This window comes from Camponotus floridanus, unplaced genomic scaffold (genome assembly GCF_003227725.1).
Source record: "Camponotus floridanus strain SB8 unplaced genomic scaffold, Cflo_v7.5 scaffold7, whole genome shotgun sequence".
In the NCBI taxonomy this organism is placed as follows: domain Eukaryota; kingdom Metazoa; phylum Arthropoda; class Insecta; order Hymenoptera; family Formicidae; genus Camponotus; species Camponotus floridanus.
The window spans coordinates 715,251-733,526 of NW_020229838.1; the positions used below are offsets into that span (position 1 = coordinate 715,251).

An 18,276-nucleotide genomic window follows, 5' to 3' on the forward strand; every position below is an offset into this window, starting at 1 on the left:
TTGACACTCGCATCTGTATTCGAATCGGTCCGAACGATCGTCGCGTCATCTCGCGACCGGTTCGAGGGTGCGTTCGGAAAGTCTACTCGAAAGATGGAGTAGCATCGAACGGACCAATCGGGACGAAATAATCTTCGCTCGTGATTGATCGATTAGCCACTGCTCCACCAGGCGAATAGGATCTTCGAACGCGTCTGACTTTTGACGTTTGCGTGGGTAGCGCGCTCGCTACGGCCTCGCTCGCGTGGAAAGTCACGCAGCTCGGGGGTGAAGGAGGGAGAGAAGAAACTTCCTGACTGACGTGCTTGCCCGTCTATCTCTCTCTCCTTCCGTTCCACCCGTCTCGCTCCCTCGCTCACGACGCATGCATGGAAATGTCCGCGTACTCGTGAGATTCGGTTCGCGCGCAGCCATCAACGACGACAAAAACGACGACGTTTGTTCGTTCTGCCGGAGGAGCCCCAGACTGGTGGTCGGGAACGATAATGCGCGCGAAGACGGCAGCGCGAGCGACGATAGTTTAGGTGAGTGAACGAGGCGCGTCGAAAGCCGTTGCCCGACTTTCACAGCTGGCAGACGTTGGGTCGGTAGCTGGTTTTTCCGCGTCTCTCGGGACGCGATCGGAGGTGACCACCGGTCGTCGAGGAAGGTGCTTTCAGCTCGTTGCTCGATTAATCGCGCTCAGATTCTCGTGATCGAAATATCGTGAGGTATCGGACGAAGGATACGTCCTTAGAGGCGCTCTCTCGTTCGTCGAAACTTATGATACCATCTTATCGTCCGTATGTATGTATATATGTATGTATATCTGTGTCCTAGAGTCGTTTTATTGTATTTAGAAAACATATTGCAACATGTTCGAGGTATGTTCGACGCAAAGGAGCGTCGATAATTTTCTCGTCAACTTCTTCGTATTGTATAAAAATTCATGACCTATTTATAATTCACATCCGTGTACTGTCAGCAGCGTCGCGGTGACAAGTATTTCTCGAGACTAGATGTAACTAGACATAATTGATTTAGCTGATTATTACTTTGATTATTGTTCTTTTAAGCTGGTGATTCGTGTCAACTGAATCTATAGAAAAATATTGTAATCTCCAAAAATATACTTTTTACTGTAATTAACTTGCTATGTCCAGAATACAAGTAACATGTAACACTGTTAAATTATATGATACTGTATTAGCATATTTTTTGCAGCTTATTGTTTTGTTCTTACTCTTCGTTGAAAATGTATATTAGTATGTATATATAAATTTATATATTTTTTAATTTTTACAGATCTTAAAAATTGGTATAAAATAAGCCATACTGTCCCACAGACAGTACAAATGTAAGTATATTGATCTATCATGATGCGCTTGCTCTATGAATTAAGTGAGATGATTTATATAATAATATTATTAATTATATATATATATATATATATATATATATGTGTGTGTGTGTGTGTGTGTGTGTGTGTGTTTAATTATATAATGGTAAATATGCTGTGTCATTTTCGCTTCAATTCTAATTATTGTATAAAATTGGCAATGGCTTTCTCTGAAAACTCTTAGTATTTGTTTAGCCATTTGAATGTGCTTACAACTGGGTTTTGTAACATTTTATCAAAATAATTATTGATTTTTATTATAGTTTGCATAAGGTGTATGAAAAAAAAATCTGTGTAATTAGTCTAAACTCAAGCAAATTTTGGTCTTTACTTGAATTCTGATTAATAAGTATATTTGATCTGTTACCATTAGATTCTTGTAATAATGATTTTATACAAAACTGACTATCTCAATCATATCATTGTTCTTCCTGATTTTAATAAAGGGATTTATAGTTGCTGCTGCTACTATTATTTCTTACTCGATTATCGATCTAGATTTCAATTTCAAATTTTCTTCCGTGTTTCTTGTATATAAACTAGTTCATTGATAATTTATGAATGATTTGCTGGATCTGATTAAAACAGAAACACCAACATATTTTGATTATGCAATTGAATAATCCATTTCAGACCTGATGGATCTAGTTTGATAAGAATTAAGAAAATACATCATCATACGATTAATTATTAAATCCTCTCATTTGATATTTTACATAATTTGTGATACAGAAAATAAGTCGCAATATAATTTACAGAATACTGATATGTTGGGCCACTGGCAGGATCAAAATATGAAAAAGGAGATGCAGCAGCATGTTGATAATCTGACACAACCACCGCAAATGTATAATGTGTCTGTCGAAGGAATTAATAAGAAACATTCCATCAATTGGTCTAATGGACAGCAGGGTATCAACGAAATGAGTAATAAACCCAACACTGTGTCGAATCAATGGCACAATCAAAATTGCGAAGCCGCGATGTCTCCTCATCAACCCTCGCATCTAGTACAAACTAATAATGTAGATGATAAATTTAGTTCTTGGCCACAATCGGGTAATATCACGACTGCCTCGCATGTTTGGCCTCCCATGGTTACGCAAAGCGAGTTCGTATATCAAAATCGATTACAGCAGCAGATAGATAACAATTCATTTAAGGAAAACGTGTCACAAGATAATAGTAATACTAGGTTTGAATGGCAACAAATGCAGACAACGCCGCTCAATTATGCTCCATTTGGTTATATAAATCATGGTGTAGAAAACAAATCGCAACGTAATTGGCAGAATCATAGCGATATGCTAGGCCACTGGCAAGATCAAAATATACCGAAAGAGATGCAGCAGCATGTCGACAGTATGGCTAATCAAAGTACGCAACCGCCGCAAATGTATAATGTCGAAGGAATCAACAAGAAACATTCCACCAACTGGTCTACTGAACAGCAAAATATCAATGAAATGAGTAAATTCAACACCGCGTCGAATCAATGGCATAATCAAAATTGCGAGGCTGCGATGCCCCACCATCAGTCCTCGCATCTAGTACAAACGAATAACATAAACGATACATTTAGTTCTTGGCCACAAACAGGCAATATCACGACGACTGCCTCGCACGATTGGAAATATTCTAACACGCAAAGCGAATCCGTACATCCAAATCAATGGGTGCAACAACCTATAGATAATTCGTTCAAGGAGAGTGTGTCGCAGAATAATAATGGTGCTAGGCTTGCCGCAAACGAATGGCAAATACAGGCAGCGTCATTCAATTACCCTTCAGTAGCTACGACTGTGCCTATGACTATAGAAAATATTGTACATACGCCCAACAATAATGAACAGCAAGAGAATGAAAAACTGGCAGTGGTAACTTCATCTTACGATTCTTTTAATACGACGAAATCGAGCGACATTAAACCACCGATCGGAAACCATCATAATTTGAATTCGGTGACTGATAACTTACCGAAAAGTGTTCCTGGCGAGAACGACGATCGCGTTTTTGTTCCTACAGTGACAGAGGAATTATCTAGCAATTTCGGTCAACTTAATCTCGGAAACAAATCGGGGAAGCACACGGATTATTCAGGTGAATCGTTGGAAGTACACCCGAATCCTATGGAAGGAAAAACTCAAGCTGCTAATTTTAATGTTGGAAATATTCGTAGTAATCCTGTTCCTGACAATATATCCGTGTTGTCATCAGATTATGCGCCGAGCAGCATGGACAACACTTCTCATTCTATCGACAACCAACCAGCAGTTAGTCAAGATCATTCAATCTCGAATACATATCAAAATGTTACTAAGGTAACGGATAATATTTCACAAAGCGGATATGATCAATGGTACAATCAAAGCGCACTGGAGAACGCGTGGTACGGGAAGGATCATCATTCACGTCCACCCAAACAAAGGAACGCTCCCGAGCAAAATGTAGAAAACTATGAAAACATCCAACAAACGTCTGACTTTATAAACGTAGAAATCGTCGCACCTACGACTTTGCAGGAACGCGATATTTATGGTTCGCGCGATTCCATAAACAAGGAAATGTTGGACAACGATCCTAGGCCAAAAATAAGTCCAAAAGAAGGTGTGACGAATGTACGGGGTTTCAGAGAGGAGATAAATAATGTCGAAGTACCGGCGATGCAGCAGCAAGTACGGTCGCATCCGCCTCTACAAACGGAACAGATGCCGGACAATTACGAGTTTGCCTCGAACGACAGGAACACGTTCTTGGAGACTGGGGAATTGACGGATTCGCATCAGGAACATGAGCCGACGCCTCCGAGTCAGGACGACGAGAACGACGAAGTGCCTAACGATATCCCTTTCCTGCGCGAAGTACCGGGACAATCGAGCACCATGGATCCACGCAGAAACGATCCTACGGGTCAAGAGCAACACGTGCAGACCGGGCAACGCCTTTCCGATCCCAGGAGAAATGATCCTTCCGGGCAAGAGCAAAGTATACAAATCAGAAATATATCCGATAGAGTAGAGCGTCGTGATGTCCTTCCAGGTCAAGAGAGAAACGTTCCTCAGCTATTACGAAGTGATTCGGACACACTGGAACGACGGAATGATCCTTCAGGTAGAGAGCGTTCTCTTCCGCCGCAGCAGTCGCGAAATGACCCATCGGGCGAGGAGAGGTATCAGCCGCAGCCCCAGATAATGCTGGAGTCGAGCGAGACCCGCGAGGTGCTTGGCCGAGGTAACGAATCCGACGAAGTTACACGGCAGACTCAGGACGCGGAACTCAGACAGATACCAGGCGGAGCGTCTTCCAACGACGTTACGCAATTAATGCCGGACGATAGGACGCCAACGACTGGTAGTAGAGTAGTTACTGGTTCTCTTCCGGAGATGATCCTTCCTCCGACGATGCCGCAGGATCCAACGAGCGGCGACACGCGAAGCAAACGCGAAGAGGCGGTGGGCGCGTCTCTCGAGAACGAGACGATCCAAGTTTCCGCTTCGTCGAATCGTCGGGATTCTTACGAGGGCGAAGAGGAGGATGCGGGTTCTCGCGACAGCCGAGACGAAAGCAGAGAGAGACGACGGGAAGCCAGTCCCGATCGCCGACGATACGAATACGATCGGAAGAACGCATACTACGATCATGATCGTGAATACGAAGATGATTACTATTACGATCGTCGACGTGCAGGTGACAATGATCGTCAGTATACCGTCATCCCCCGAGATGAATTTAAGCGACGAGATAATCCGTATCGGGATGATGATCGTCCACATCGCAGTCGCGATGATCTGGATCGATACGGTAGGGAGGACATGGATAGAAGGGTCAGAGGAAAAGAGGACTTGGATGAGAGGGATGGCAGAAGGAGACTGCAGGATGATCGTAGAAGAGAAGATCCGCGTCGTAGGGACAGAGATCCGAGAGATTATGATGCGCGATATTCTAGGGATCCTAGGGATCCTAGGGATAAAGATTATATGGATCGTGAGAGAAGACGACGAAGATACGATGATTACGATATTAGAGATTCGTACAGAAGAGACTATTATGATGATCCCTATGGAAGAAGGTAAATTATGTGTAATCTTAATTAATTCTTATATAGCGTCTTAATTTAAATGATTAAATTTTATTTTATTAATCATATTATGCTATTAATCATTTCGATAAAAACAAACTTTCAAAATCTAAATCAAACATGTGAACATTATTTGACATTGCTCATATATCACATAGTAAAGATAATAGAAGGATAAAGATAAATAAAGATAAAAATGATATTAATATTTTTGCTATGCTCTCGAACTAAGCACACTATTACTTCTGTCATTATTTATTTATATTTTATGTTTCGCTGTATTCAAGCAAAATACTTATATATTTGATAATTTATTCAGTTTTGTTGAGGAATTTTTCTACTAATGTACAATTTTTAATATTTTAAAAGAATAATTATATATTTTCTCTTTTTATTATTATAATAATAAAATTTCTAAAGTTTGTCTTATTTTTTGAAGATTATTCTATAGCTTTGTTATTAATGTTATTATTTGATATTAATTTACTTTTATTTTCTTTCAGTTCTAGGCCTTCGAGTAGATCTTCCTATAATGACAAGGATCGCGAATATTATATACGTACAAAAGACCCTTACTACAACAGTATGTATCGTTAAAAATATAAGATATATGAAACATGTGCCTTTTATACGCAAATAACATTAAATATTTATTTAATATTTTAATAGTGAATGCAAGATATGGTGGATATGGTGCTCTTTATGGTAACATGTATTACGCATATATTGAGAATTTGCGTCAAACAAATCCTGCCCTTTATGCCGAGTGGTACCACAAATATTACGCCAGTCAACAACAACAACAGCAGCATATTGCCAGAAGTGTTGGCAATTATCCGGAGGATAGAGCCAGTGTTCATTCCGGCCGTAGTTCCTGCGACGATAGGTACACTCTGAAATCTATTTTTAAACCAAAAACGATTTAAAGAGAGTCAGCATTTTCGAACACTTACTTCAATGCGGCTCTTATAATATTCATTGTACATCAAATTTTTTCCAATCCCAAGTGCATGTTTCCACTCATCAAACAAGATATTGTATGTTCCGTATTTCGGATACTCCGGATGGACTGACAATCTACGGGAGCATAGTATGGCTTGTCGCAATTTTAGGTGAGACCAAGAGTCTCCTTTCGGTTCAAAAGTCTTAAGCTAGATGTTTTGAAGAATCAGGTTTCCCTTCCCTTTCTATCTAAAACTTAGGCCATATAAATATAATAAAGCTAAATATACGTAGAATGTGCATGTAGATTTATTCGTGATTAATTATTGACGAGTATATATTGTTATAATCTAAGACGACAAGGGAGAATACTTGTGCAACGTAGTGAAAACAGATTTGTAGGTGCAATTTTATTTGCACTAAATTTCCTGTAAATTTGTGCAACGTAATAAAAACAGATTTGTAGGTGCAATTTTATTTGCACTAAATTTCCTGTAAATTTTAGATGGAACATGCTTATTTTGTTTATGATTATGTGCGTTGATATTTTTTATAGTTTTATATGTATATACATAAAATAAGATTTACAATTGCAAATCATATATGTAATTTTTTACTTTAAAGAAAAATAATATTTATTTATTTATTTTAGAAATACTAGTGATAAAAGAACATTGCATGATACACATTTGGAGGATCCAACAATCATTTCTGCTCGATTAACACCAACCAAGTACTCTACATCTCATGCATATGGTATAACTTGTTATTAAACTTATAATTAAATTAATATTACACTTTTGAAATTATTATTTAATATTAAGATTTATTAAGACAATTTGAAATTTTATCTATAGGATGCTTCTCGATTGGATCTTTAGTACATGTTCATCCAAGCTATCCAGCTGATGGTGAAAGAGCTAAGGTGGACGTTTTTCGTGTAGATAACTTGCTCTCACATGATCCTGTCACACGTGATTTACGATTATATCCAGGACCTTTAATTAAGTAAGTATAGAATCTTGCAAAAATATATATAGTATAAAAATAATGTACATAACAACTTTTTATTGCAGTGGCGTAACACATAAGAAAACCATCATAGAATATTGCGAAAATAAAATTAAGAAAGCAGTGGTGAATGAAGAAATGATCGATCGTGCTTCATACATTTTGTTGTATGAATTGATGATTATGTTGATACAACAAAATGGGGTAAATATTATTTCTTTAAAGTTTATTTACAAAAAATTATTATCGCACAATATATATTAATCTCATTTAATCTATTCACAGAATGTCGTTGGTGTTGACATTGCTGGGCTTTTACTGCGTAACAAAGATGCTTACCCTCACGATACAAATAAAATCACGTCTCAGGATATAAAACGCAGAGAATCGCAAGTATCGCAACGATCTGGGGCGACGGGTAGCGACGGAAGTACTCAGGATATTTCCGCGCTAGCCGAGAAATCTGAAATTAAACAGCGAAAAACGACGGAGCAAATAACAGACGAATTCAGAGATACATTACTTTACGGGCGGGTTCAAGAAGCATTAGGTATAAGAGTTAGATAATAAAACTTTTGTCTTTTTTTATATATTTTTCAACATTATGTGTTGCTGATTTCTTTTTTCTGTATTTATTTGTAACAGAATATGCAATGAACGAAGGGCTTTGGGGTCATGCTCTTTTCCTGGCTAGTAAACTGGATAAACGCACTTACGCTTCTGTAATGACTCGTTTCGCGAACAGCCTACCATCACACGATCCGCTGCAGACTTTGTACCAGCTACACTCTGGTCGTGTACCTGCTATAGTCACAGTAAGAGTTTTGATACAATATGTATGTATTGCTTATCGTAATACTAATTATTTATTTCCTTTTTTTTACAGTGCGCTGCAGATCCACGTTGGGACGATTGGCGACCTCATTTGGCTATGATTATCTCCAATACTTCAGCCAATCCAGAGATTAATCGTCGGTCAATAACGACCCTCGGGGACACGTTATTCGCAAATGGAGATATATATGCTGCGCATCTCTGTTACATTCTCGCGCAAATCGATTTTGGTGCTTATGGAGCTAATGGAGTTAAGCTCGTGTTAATCGGTGCAAATCAGAACAAGCCGTATTCTGAATTTCTTACAATGGAAGCTATTATGCTAACGGAGATTTATGAATATGCTCGAAATCTTAGTGATCCATGCTTCACATTAGTGGATCTTCAAACATTCAAGTTTGATCTAATCGTGAAAATGGTGGACTGTGGATTAATAGAAAAGGCTCTATTATATATGGAACAGATTGCAACGAATATCGCGAACGACCCATCGAAATATAAAAAATCTTTCATCGAATCGGTTTACCTACTGGGCGATCGAATAAAATACCATGATCCAATCTATAAGGATGCTATTGAAGATGCTACGAATTTAACATGGCTCAATAAATTGACTGAGATTGTCGAAAAATATCAGGTAATCATAATGTCATTATTACTTCTCAATAAAAATGATGTACTTTATTAAATAAAATTCTATTTTAGGTTGAGGAGACTTCTGAGGGAGAAACATACGGTTCCCATACCATTGTAGAGAATCAGAAAATTCATGAGATGAAACAGCAACAATCGTTACCACCATCGGCGCAACAACAATGGAATACTATTCAACCAGAATATGGCGACGGACCTATATCAATGATGGAAGTTAATACTAATGAAATGCAATCAAGCTGGCAACCGCTATCTCTGCCCACGAATATTCAAGATACGTACGACCCGAATACGCAATACATGAGAAGCGTGGATGAATCCGCTCAACATCAACAGCCGCAGCAACAGGATTATTGGAATCAGCAGGCTTATTATCAAGGCAATTATGGAAGAAACGAGTCTACTAATTGGCAACAACAATCCGTACCAAACATGATCTCTGATCAAACTGAGATCAATAACTCGCAGCAACTGGATAAGTGGAATTTTGAGGTACATTAATTACAAAGAAAAAGAAATTTATATAAATCTTTTTCTAAAGAATTCATTCATATATTTTTCCTCACATATTTGTATTTTCATATTCTATTATAATTCGTTTATATCATTCCAACATTTCATCAGGAAACTCGATAAAAGTATATTTTCATTTAACTAATTTTTTTGTATCACCTGACTCAAAACATTGCAATTAACATTTTTCACCTGTTTCTTGATGCTTGCTCACCGACAGACGGAAAGGGAAGACAAAACGCCCACTCCTGAAGTAAGTAATTGCGGATTTATTTCGGATAATATTCTCGATCTCAAAGGATCGTCAGAGGCTGCCGGTATTAACTTATTACGACGTCGCCGTAATGTATCGGTGAAATCAAATTCACATGTCGCTTCTACATTTAACGATAACGATAATACTTCTGATAAAGTATCTGCAATCTTTGACCTATCCAGAGATAATCTCAATGTTAGACCTAAAAATTTTAACAAGAAATATCCTAAATTGAATACAAACTATCCGAAAATTCTACAAAATGACAAAACTTGTCCGAAAGATATTAAAATACCGAAACGCACAGACCCTGTATTTTCAAAACCACCGTGCTCGCAACCACCCGTGTTTCTAAAATGTAAGATTAAAAAAAATAATCCCTCAGAGGATAGAGAAGAAATAATTCAGAAAAAGCCGGATGAAAAAAATTTATCTTCGCCGTCACAGACTACAGATCTAGATATTCAGTTTAGCAAATTGCAACTCGAGTCTCTCGTAACGTCAGATTTATCTTCTGAAGCGAAAAAGAATCATGACAGCAGAGTACAGACTCTGAAACAGTATTGTAATTTCGAGGAGAAGAAAGTTATGAGAGTAGCTCCGCATATTCGCAGGAAGGACGTTATCTGCGACACGGTAGATGCTTGGTCGTACGGACAGAATATTTCCGAATCATCTAGATATAAACCATTAATTTTTGGTGGCACGTATCCAATCGATTTACCACTCAGAAACAATAACCGTTTGTTGGGAGATACGTCCGCTAAAAAAAATATGTCCTTGACTTACGACATTGATATTCCTACGAAATGCGACTAAGAAATTGCTTGTAAGCTCATATAATCATCTTTTTCTATTAAAGAAATAACAAGATTCTATATTAACATAATTGAATTTCTTTATATAAATATTCTATAAAAGAATTTTTTTTTATATAATAATGCATAAATATTTAATAAAATAATAAAATAGAAAGCAAAAGAAACAATTACCAATAGATATAACATAATCGTTCATATATTAGTTCAAATAAATTCAAATTTTATAATGTCAATATGTGTGAAAAAATATTCAGACATTCTAACAATATGAATACACCCATAGAATGTGATCAAATAGAAGCGCAAATTAGTCTCTCGTCGCGTTAATTACGCGATATTGTGTAGTTTTGCAGGATTTTAACATTTTAAGTGCTATTGAATGTATATAGATATATTGTTACTGTTGGCAACGAATGTATAATAAAGTTTTCTCACATAATGCACTTTCTTGAACTTCTTGAAATTATAATTCTTCGTTTTATAGTCACAAAAATATACAGAATATTGAAAAAAAAATTATCAGATTAGATAGCTTGTAATATAGAATGTTCCTAAAAGGTCTCGTCAAATTTTAACCATAGATGCTACGTATCAAAATAAAGCAAAATGTCCATATAAACATGGTCCGGAAATGCCTTCCTTTTGAGATAACACAGGGTGAAGTCACGTATCTTCTAGGTCTATTTGGTTCAATCACAATAGTGAATCACATACGTAACGTTCGACAATCCATGGTGCGACGCTGTGGAGCGTGCATTGCTGCTCATGGTGGTCACTTTGAAGATCTAATCTGGTGCAAATCATTACTATAGTGACTGAGCCAAATAGACCTATGAAGATATCATGATTTCACCCTGTTATCTCAGAGGGAAGGCATTTCGGACCTATGTTTATATGGACATTTTGCTTTGTTTGGATACGTAGCATCTATGGCTAAATAAATTGAAGGAATTAGGCTCTATGTGTATTTAAACAACATTATAAGAAACGAATAAGAGCCACTGCGGATGGTAATGCGTAAATTTTTCTTAAAGATTAATTGTTCGCGAAAATTTAAACGTGCACGAGGCATATGCACATGTTTTACTTGGTGCATTTACCAAGATATAGATTCTCATTTTTGAGAATTCTATAAATCCTCTTTACACCTTCCCTGAAGAGATGTAAACGAGAAAAATATCGGGTCGAAGTCGCTGATTCGGGAATCGAACCCGAGTCTTTCGCTTGCCGGGCGACTGCTCTTATCACTGAGCTATTCAGCCCCACACCAATATCCTTCTCGTCTATTTGTTTATATCTATAGAAATAATGAAACGCGATCTTTTCATGAAGAAATGTAGACGAGAAAAATATCTTAAAGTTTGACGAGATCTTTTAGGAACACCCTGTATATTCGCGTGAAAGTGAGTGAAAAATGCTTAATCAATATATAACAATATATAACATTTTATCAGGATTATAGAAATTATTTTCGATTTTAAAGAGAATGATGCAGAGAATTATTTGTTTCTATTTATGCAATGTATATGAGCATAAGTTGTGATATTTTTGCTTTTTATTTTATGTTCTTCCATTCCCAGATATTCCACATTTTTGCCATGTGTGCGCTTCTAAAAATTTTTTTGTTCACCTGTCTTCTATTCGTTAAATCTAACGAATCTTATCTATCTTATCTATATTATTTATCTTATTAAGATCATCTATGATTAATATTGTTTCGTATACAATAAATAATAAGATAATTCTTTGTCTATTTTCTACATATTATAATTAGAAACAAATTGAAGTCAAACCCATATTACCAAAGTAAAAAATTATTTCCAATTTTAACAAAATCTTTGAAGTCCTGATTAAATTAAGCAACTTTTACTCATTTTAATAAATATTACGTATCCTGGTAAGTTGCTCATCTACATATTCGACATTCTGTTTCCTAATATGAATCCAATTTCCTGTGTATTTCAAATATCATTGTTATGAAATGTCATATCTTAGAGATAAATTTTTTAGGTAAGCAAAGTTTTTCATTTTTTACTGTAATAAATTTGTGAGTTACGTATATATATTTCAGTTTAAAAATATTTCGAGTGCGGAGAGTTTCTCAAGCTTAATATGGCATGTTAGAACTCGCATTGTTACAGTAATTAATGATAAACTTTGCTAGAACAAACTTGCGATGATCAATTGTATATTTTATTTCAGTCAAGTGTGCAGCCAGCCATCTCTATGACACCGTCGACGGGTAAGCAATACGATCCGTTGGAAGAATTGGACGCGCTCGAGACACCACGAACGAACGCTAAACCTTCGACGGAGATGAAGAAAACAACCGAAAAGACGGCCGACAAGAAATCCGCCAACAGCGGTTCCTGGTTCGGTGGTTTGTTTAGTAAATTGGCGCCGAAGCCGAAGAATCAAATGATATTGCCAGACGATAATAATCCAACGGTAAGAATCTATATTATTATGTCCGTCCTGTCTTTTTTTATCACACTAGGTAGAAGTTACGATGGACGGTTTGTTTTATGTCGTTAAGGGCTTGCGCGGATACTTTTGGTAATAGAATGCGCTACTCTTACAACAATGATTATAAGATGGACGATAAACAGGCCAGTATAATGCAGGATTTCTTTTTAACTATTAACTATCGACTAACTATTAATTATCATTAACGTTTTCCTAATTTCGTTTGTTAGATTTTTTTCCTAACAAATGAGAGAACACAAATGATGAAAAGAGAGATGTTATTTATATAATCGACATCCGTTTCAAATTATTCCAATGTAAACGATCCCGCTGTCTTTTGTATTACAGATTGTGTGGGACCCAGTTGCTAAGAAGTGGATGAATAAAGATGAGAACGACGACGGTGCCGCAACGTTGGTGCCACCGCCGAAGACATCCGACGTCAGTTTTCGAGCCCCCATGATGATGGAACGCGGTGCACCTTCCCAGCCGCTTCCACCGAACGGCGAAGATGCATCGACGATGGATGCCACTTTGAAATTACCCACCGGTAATGGCAATATGTACAAACTGCCAAAGGGCAGGAGTATGCGTGCCAATTACGTAGACGTGATGAATCCCGGCGTGGGGAAATCCAAGATACCTGGCACAGCGTCGTCTACCCCCATAACATCTCCGCTCGTACCCATGGCTACTTCGTCCCCGCAGTTGTTCGTCCCCGCGCCAGGTAAATTGCTTTAATTATTTTCTTTGATCTCGTTCGCGATTCTCGCTTTTTCTTCGAGCTATGGCAGATGCTTCAAAACTCTGAAAAAATATACGTATAGCTAAGAATGATATGAAAAATTTATTAGAAAGTAACGTTACCTTTATTGCGACAGTTAACGATTCAACCGCTCCTGTGGATTTCTTAACTCCGGCAGCAACACCACCATCTGGAAACATCGCGGAGAATACGTCGCAAGCAGTAAGTTTTCAGCAGTAGATTTATGTTATTTTAAGAATACCGGACTATTTTTACACACATATACCAATGTTACGAAACATATAATTAAACAATTATAGTTTCTCACATACATATACGTCCCATCCTTAAACTCACAGTACTTTTGTTATCCCTACATTATGGCTGCAGTTTGCTGGTATGCAGCTTTCTCTCTCAGCGTGTCTTTGAAACTGTAATGTTAACATAATTTTCCTGCATCGATCCTTTCCTCTACGATTGTATTGAATTATTTGTATACCTTATATTCGCTCCTTTTGCATACATTATACTATTTTCTCAACAATCTCATCATAATCTCTTTGAATTACTCGTATACTTAGCTTCATTTAAAATTATCGTGTATAATTATATACTTATCGGAGATAAATTATATAGATTCGACGAGATATTTCAATCTATGGATTAAAAACTGCTCCAGCACTGTGCAAGTCTTTCTTATTTAAATAGGCAATCTAAATGATTAATAACGTAAATTAAAATACATCTTTCTATCGCTTTTTACTTTAGTGACAGTAATACCTAATTGAACCTCCCACGTTGCTACAGATATTCTTTCTTTCATATATGTTTTAATCTTACCCTTCTTTTTATGTTCCTTTATGCAAGCAGTCGGGGAAGCCAAATGATATAGCCAAATAATAATTATTGCCGATAGTAAGGACATTCATTTTATTAATTTTACATATCATTATTTGATGTTTCGGGCACGCACGCGCGCTTTCTTACCCACCGCTTGCAAGAATATAATAATATATAATAATATTTGTATATTGCTTTCTTGCGTAAAAAGATCGTCATGTAGCATTTCATACAATTGAAATTAATTGTGAACGCTTTGTGTGATTTTAATTCACTCTGCATGTGTTATCGCTTTGTTACTAATTTTATTATTGTATAAAGTATAACAAGCAGAAAGTTAGTAATAAAATAGTAATAACACTTGAATAAGAAAAACTTTATGTATATTTTTTATAAAATATTTGTGTGTATTTACACCGTGATTGAAGCATGAGAGAAAGTTCTTTTGGATTTGCTAAAACGCGTCTAGTTACACGAGAACACAAGTCGCATAATACCGATTTTTATTTTTATCTTTTATATCATAAAATGTAGTAAGCTCTCTTTGATGCTTTATTAGTTTATTAAAGCGTTACGTAAGAAAAATACAATGTTTAATCGCGGATAAATCGGTATTATTGCTCAAAGGTATATAAGATAAGATTTAGTTAGTCACCCAGCGACTTGGTGAATATTTATTAGTGAGACAACATTGTTATATGGCATATAGCTCTCTCGCTGGAGCTCGACCAGCTCGTTATCGCGAGAGGTGCAGAGCTACACAATGAGGGATCCGCGGCTTCTTCAACGGAACAAGGTAATCCAGCGGCATTAACTTTCTCTGCATTTTCAAGGTGATACTTTTTTTCAAATTATTATTGCAAAATGCTACGCTAGTATGATCTCTTCGGACTAATAAGTTTGCTCGTGCGCCGAATATAAGACTTTCGTCATAACTCTTTCAATGATGCTTCTATTTAAAAAGTTAGCTTTTATGCTTATCAGTCACTGTTAATCACTTATTCTCATAAAATCATTAATCGTAAGCTTGGTGAAGGATCATTGGGTTCAAGTTCAGGTCTTAAAATAAGTTTATTCGACAATCAATTTCCCTTCCTGTTATATTTATTATTTAAGGTATACATGATTATTAATTTATGTTACATCTTCTCATACTGTGTAAAAAAGTGTAAATGTGAAATTTCAGTGACAGAATAAATAAAAATAATATATGTTTCTTTACTGCTTATATATGTGCATTACAGCTAGAATAATACAAATAATGATTTTAAAATAGGCATTTCAAAAATTTTAAACGATCAGAAAAGATTTACTTTCATCTCTAATGCATTATTATATATAATGTTAACTTTTTACATGGTATACCTAATTTTACATGCTTTAAACTGAGAATAATTTCTAGGGACCAATGATGTTCAACCCGAGTGACATGAAGGATCGTTCGGTGAAGAACATACCACCTAGCAGATATCCTCCGCGATAATCTTTGCTTATATAGATAATTTGTTATTAAAATTAGGAGATTTTTTTTTCTCATCGTCTTGCGCAATTGTGTTTAATATGGATTTTTGTTCTGTAAAACGTGACAACAACAGTACATTTTTTAGAATGATGCTATACGATGCACAGTTCTCTTTCAAAAGAATATATATACCTAACAACATAAGAATTCAAAAGACATCATTCTTACGGTGTCCTGTACATTTCGTTGTCTAGATAGATTTTTACATTAAATTTTCGAATTTGTCTTATTGTTATATTTATCGTGTCGAATTTGAAATTGCATTGAAAATATTCAGAAAATATATATATATATAAGATTTCCATATAATAGAAAAATATACAATTTAATGGTGCAATATGATGGCAGAAATAAATAAAACTCAACACTATACGTTTTGTGATTTATGAATTAGAAGTTTTTGCATTTCTTATTGTAAAAAAGAATATGCTTTTGTGTTTGATAAATTTTCACGGAATGTTTCATGCAACGAATTTATTTGGAAGTTATTAGTTTTCGCGTATTTTTAGAAACGCGCATTTCCATCAAATGATTATTGCTGCATTTGCGTTATTGCATTGAACGGGTCATAATCATGTTATGTTGAAATGCGCGAGTGCATTCCCAATATTATTATATATTATATTCGCTTAGTGTGTAAGTATTATTATCCTATAATCGGATTCGATGTCGCGCGAAAATTTCAAGTTATGTGCGTGCTTTGAATTATGCGAGTGAGATGTAAAGAAATTTTTACCTGCAACTTGCAATCACTGACAGATTTACTTAAGTTACACATAGTCCTTTTCATTGAAGAGTGTCTTGTAGATGTACGATAGGTAGAGCGAGGATTGCGTAGCGTATAATTGTAGCTTAATTATAACAGAATTTGTTACAATACGGCCTCGTTGGTATATGTGCTGTAATACTAAGTCTGATTTTATATATCAGGAAAAAGGGAATATTGTATGCAACGCCGGTGAATGCAACATGTTAGGAATATGAAAATTTTATCGATCGTAAGAACAGGGGAGTCGCGTTTACGAGAAGTGTATAATAGAGAAATACTGTTATTAAATGTCAGATTATATATTATATAATATTAATACATCAATAATACGCAACTGCCATCAACGTGGATAGTGCGAAGAGTGATGAAGAGCGTTTGTATCGCGTTTCCCATTGCGTTTCAATCGCGTTATATTTATAAGATATGCCCGTTGGTGTCTATCTCCACGAGGGATTCGATAATACTAGAAGGTTGTGAGAAGTGATGAGAGATGCATAGAGAGAAAAGCATCTTAGCCAAGGAATAGGTAATCTTAACGCTCTTCCGTATACGCTGGGATGTTTTTACTTGAAATATTAAGTATCTTGGAATATTCAATTTTCAATAAACAGGGTGAACTTCACACTTTAGTGAAAGTTTTGCTTTACATGATTCGAATATTATTATCATTATACGTTTCTTCCTATCTTGATGCATATCCGAATACCGTTCATGGAAAATATGATTATAAAAAAGTTTTATTGAAAATATTATCTTCTTGATTCGTCTCGCGATTTTTCTTACTAATAAATTTCTTCTAAGATTCTGAAATAAAATTCAAATTTTCGACAGAATCCTTCGGATGGTAGAGCACATTTCTAGCATATAAACGTCCGATTTTTTTGCCATTAATCACAATTAGAACAGACTGGGAGATTTTTGTAAATTGTGACTCGTAATACATTTTTATATTTATGACATATGTATTAAATATATTGTAAGTAGACGCATATATATGTATATGTATGGCGCCTACACATATGTGTTGCAATATGAATATTCAAAAATGTAATATTATTCGTAGTTGATATATGTGTATTATATACGTGAAGTCTAAGATTTGTACATATTCTAAATGTAGATTTCATAAATTTGTCCTATCGTCACATTGGAGAAATATTTATACAGAATTCGCTTGCTTTCTTTTTAAATATCGAGACAGAAATTTAACGCGCTATACTTTCGCCTAGATGAAAGAGAGCAACCAGAGCTGCCCTATTTGTGGTAAATGGCAATTAATATTTTCACTAGTATATAATTAAACAGTCAACTTTCGTTGAAAGTTTGCGTAGCAAAATGCGCCAACGCGTGTTACACACGCTTTTAATCTTTACACATGTGTAATAATGTAATCGAGAATTCGGGCGAGAAGATATGCGTGCAATTGTATAAATGCGAGACTCTAACG

General features: G+C 35.9%; 1 protein-coding gene across 5 annotated transcripts; it reads left to right on the top strand.

Moving 5' to 3' along the window:
- Window positions 1-255: 255 nt before the first annotated feature.
- Window positions 256-17,134, top strand: LOC105251566. 5 transcript variants are annotated; one of them, XM_011258466.3, is made up of 18 exons: window positions 259-524; window positions 1,285-1,336; window positions 2,137-5,447; window positions 5,960-6,039; window positions 6,126-6,342; window positions 7,051-7,154; window positions 7,256-7,406; window positions 7,475-7,613; window positions 7,695-7,959; window positions 8,055-8,224; window positions 8,296-8,880; window positions 8,949-9,389; window positions 9,631-9,663; window positions 12,690-12,935; window positions 13,302-13,680; window positions 13,835-13,920; window positions 15,248-15,334; window positions 15,941-17,134. In XM_011258466.3, the coding sequence occupies exons 3-18, from the start codon at window positions 2,146-2,148 to the stop codon at window positions 16,019-16,021; spliced, it is 6,366 nt and encodes a 2,121-aa protein (XP_011256768.1). In that variant the 5' UTR covers window positions 259-524; window positions 1,285-1,336; window positions 2,137-2,145; the 3' UTR covers window positions 16,022-17,134. The 5 variants fall into 5 exon arrangements, with proteins under 5 accessions (XP_011256773.1, XP_011256768.1, XP_011256770.1 ...); XM_011258468.3 differs by having other exon boundaries at window positions 15,248-15,371; window positions 15,941-16,014; XM_011258469.3 differs by lacking the exon at window positions 15,248-15,334 and having other exon boundaries at window positions 260-524.
- Window positions 17,135-18,276: the final 1,142 nt, after the last annotated feature.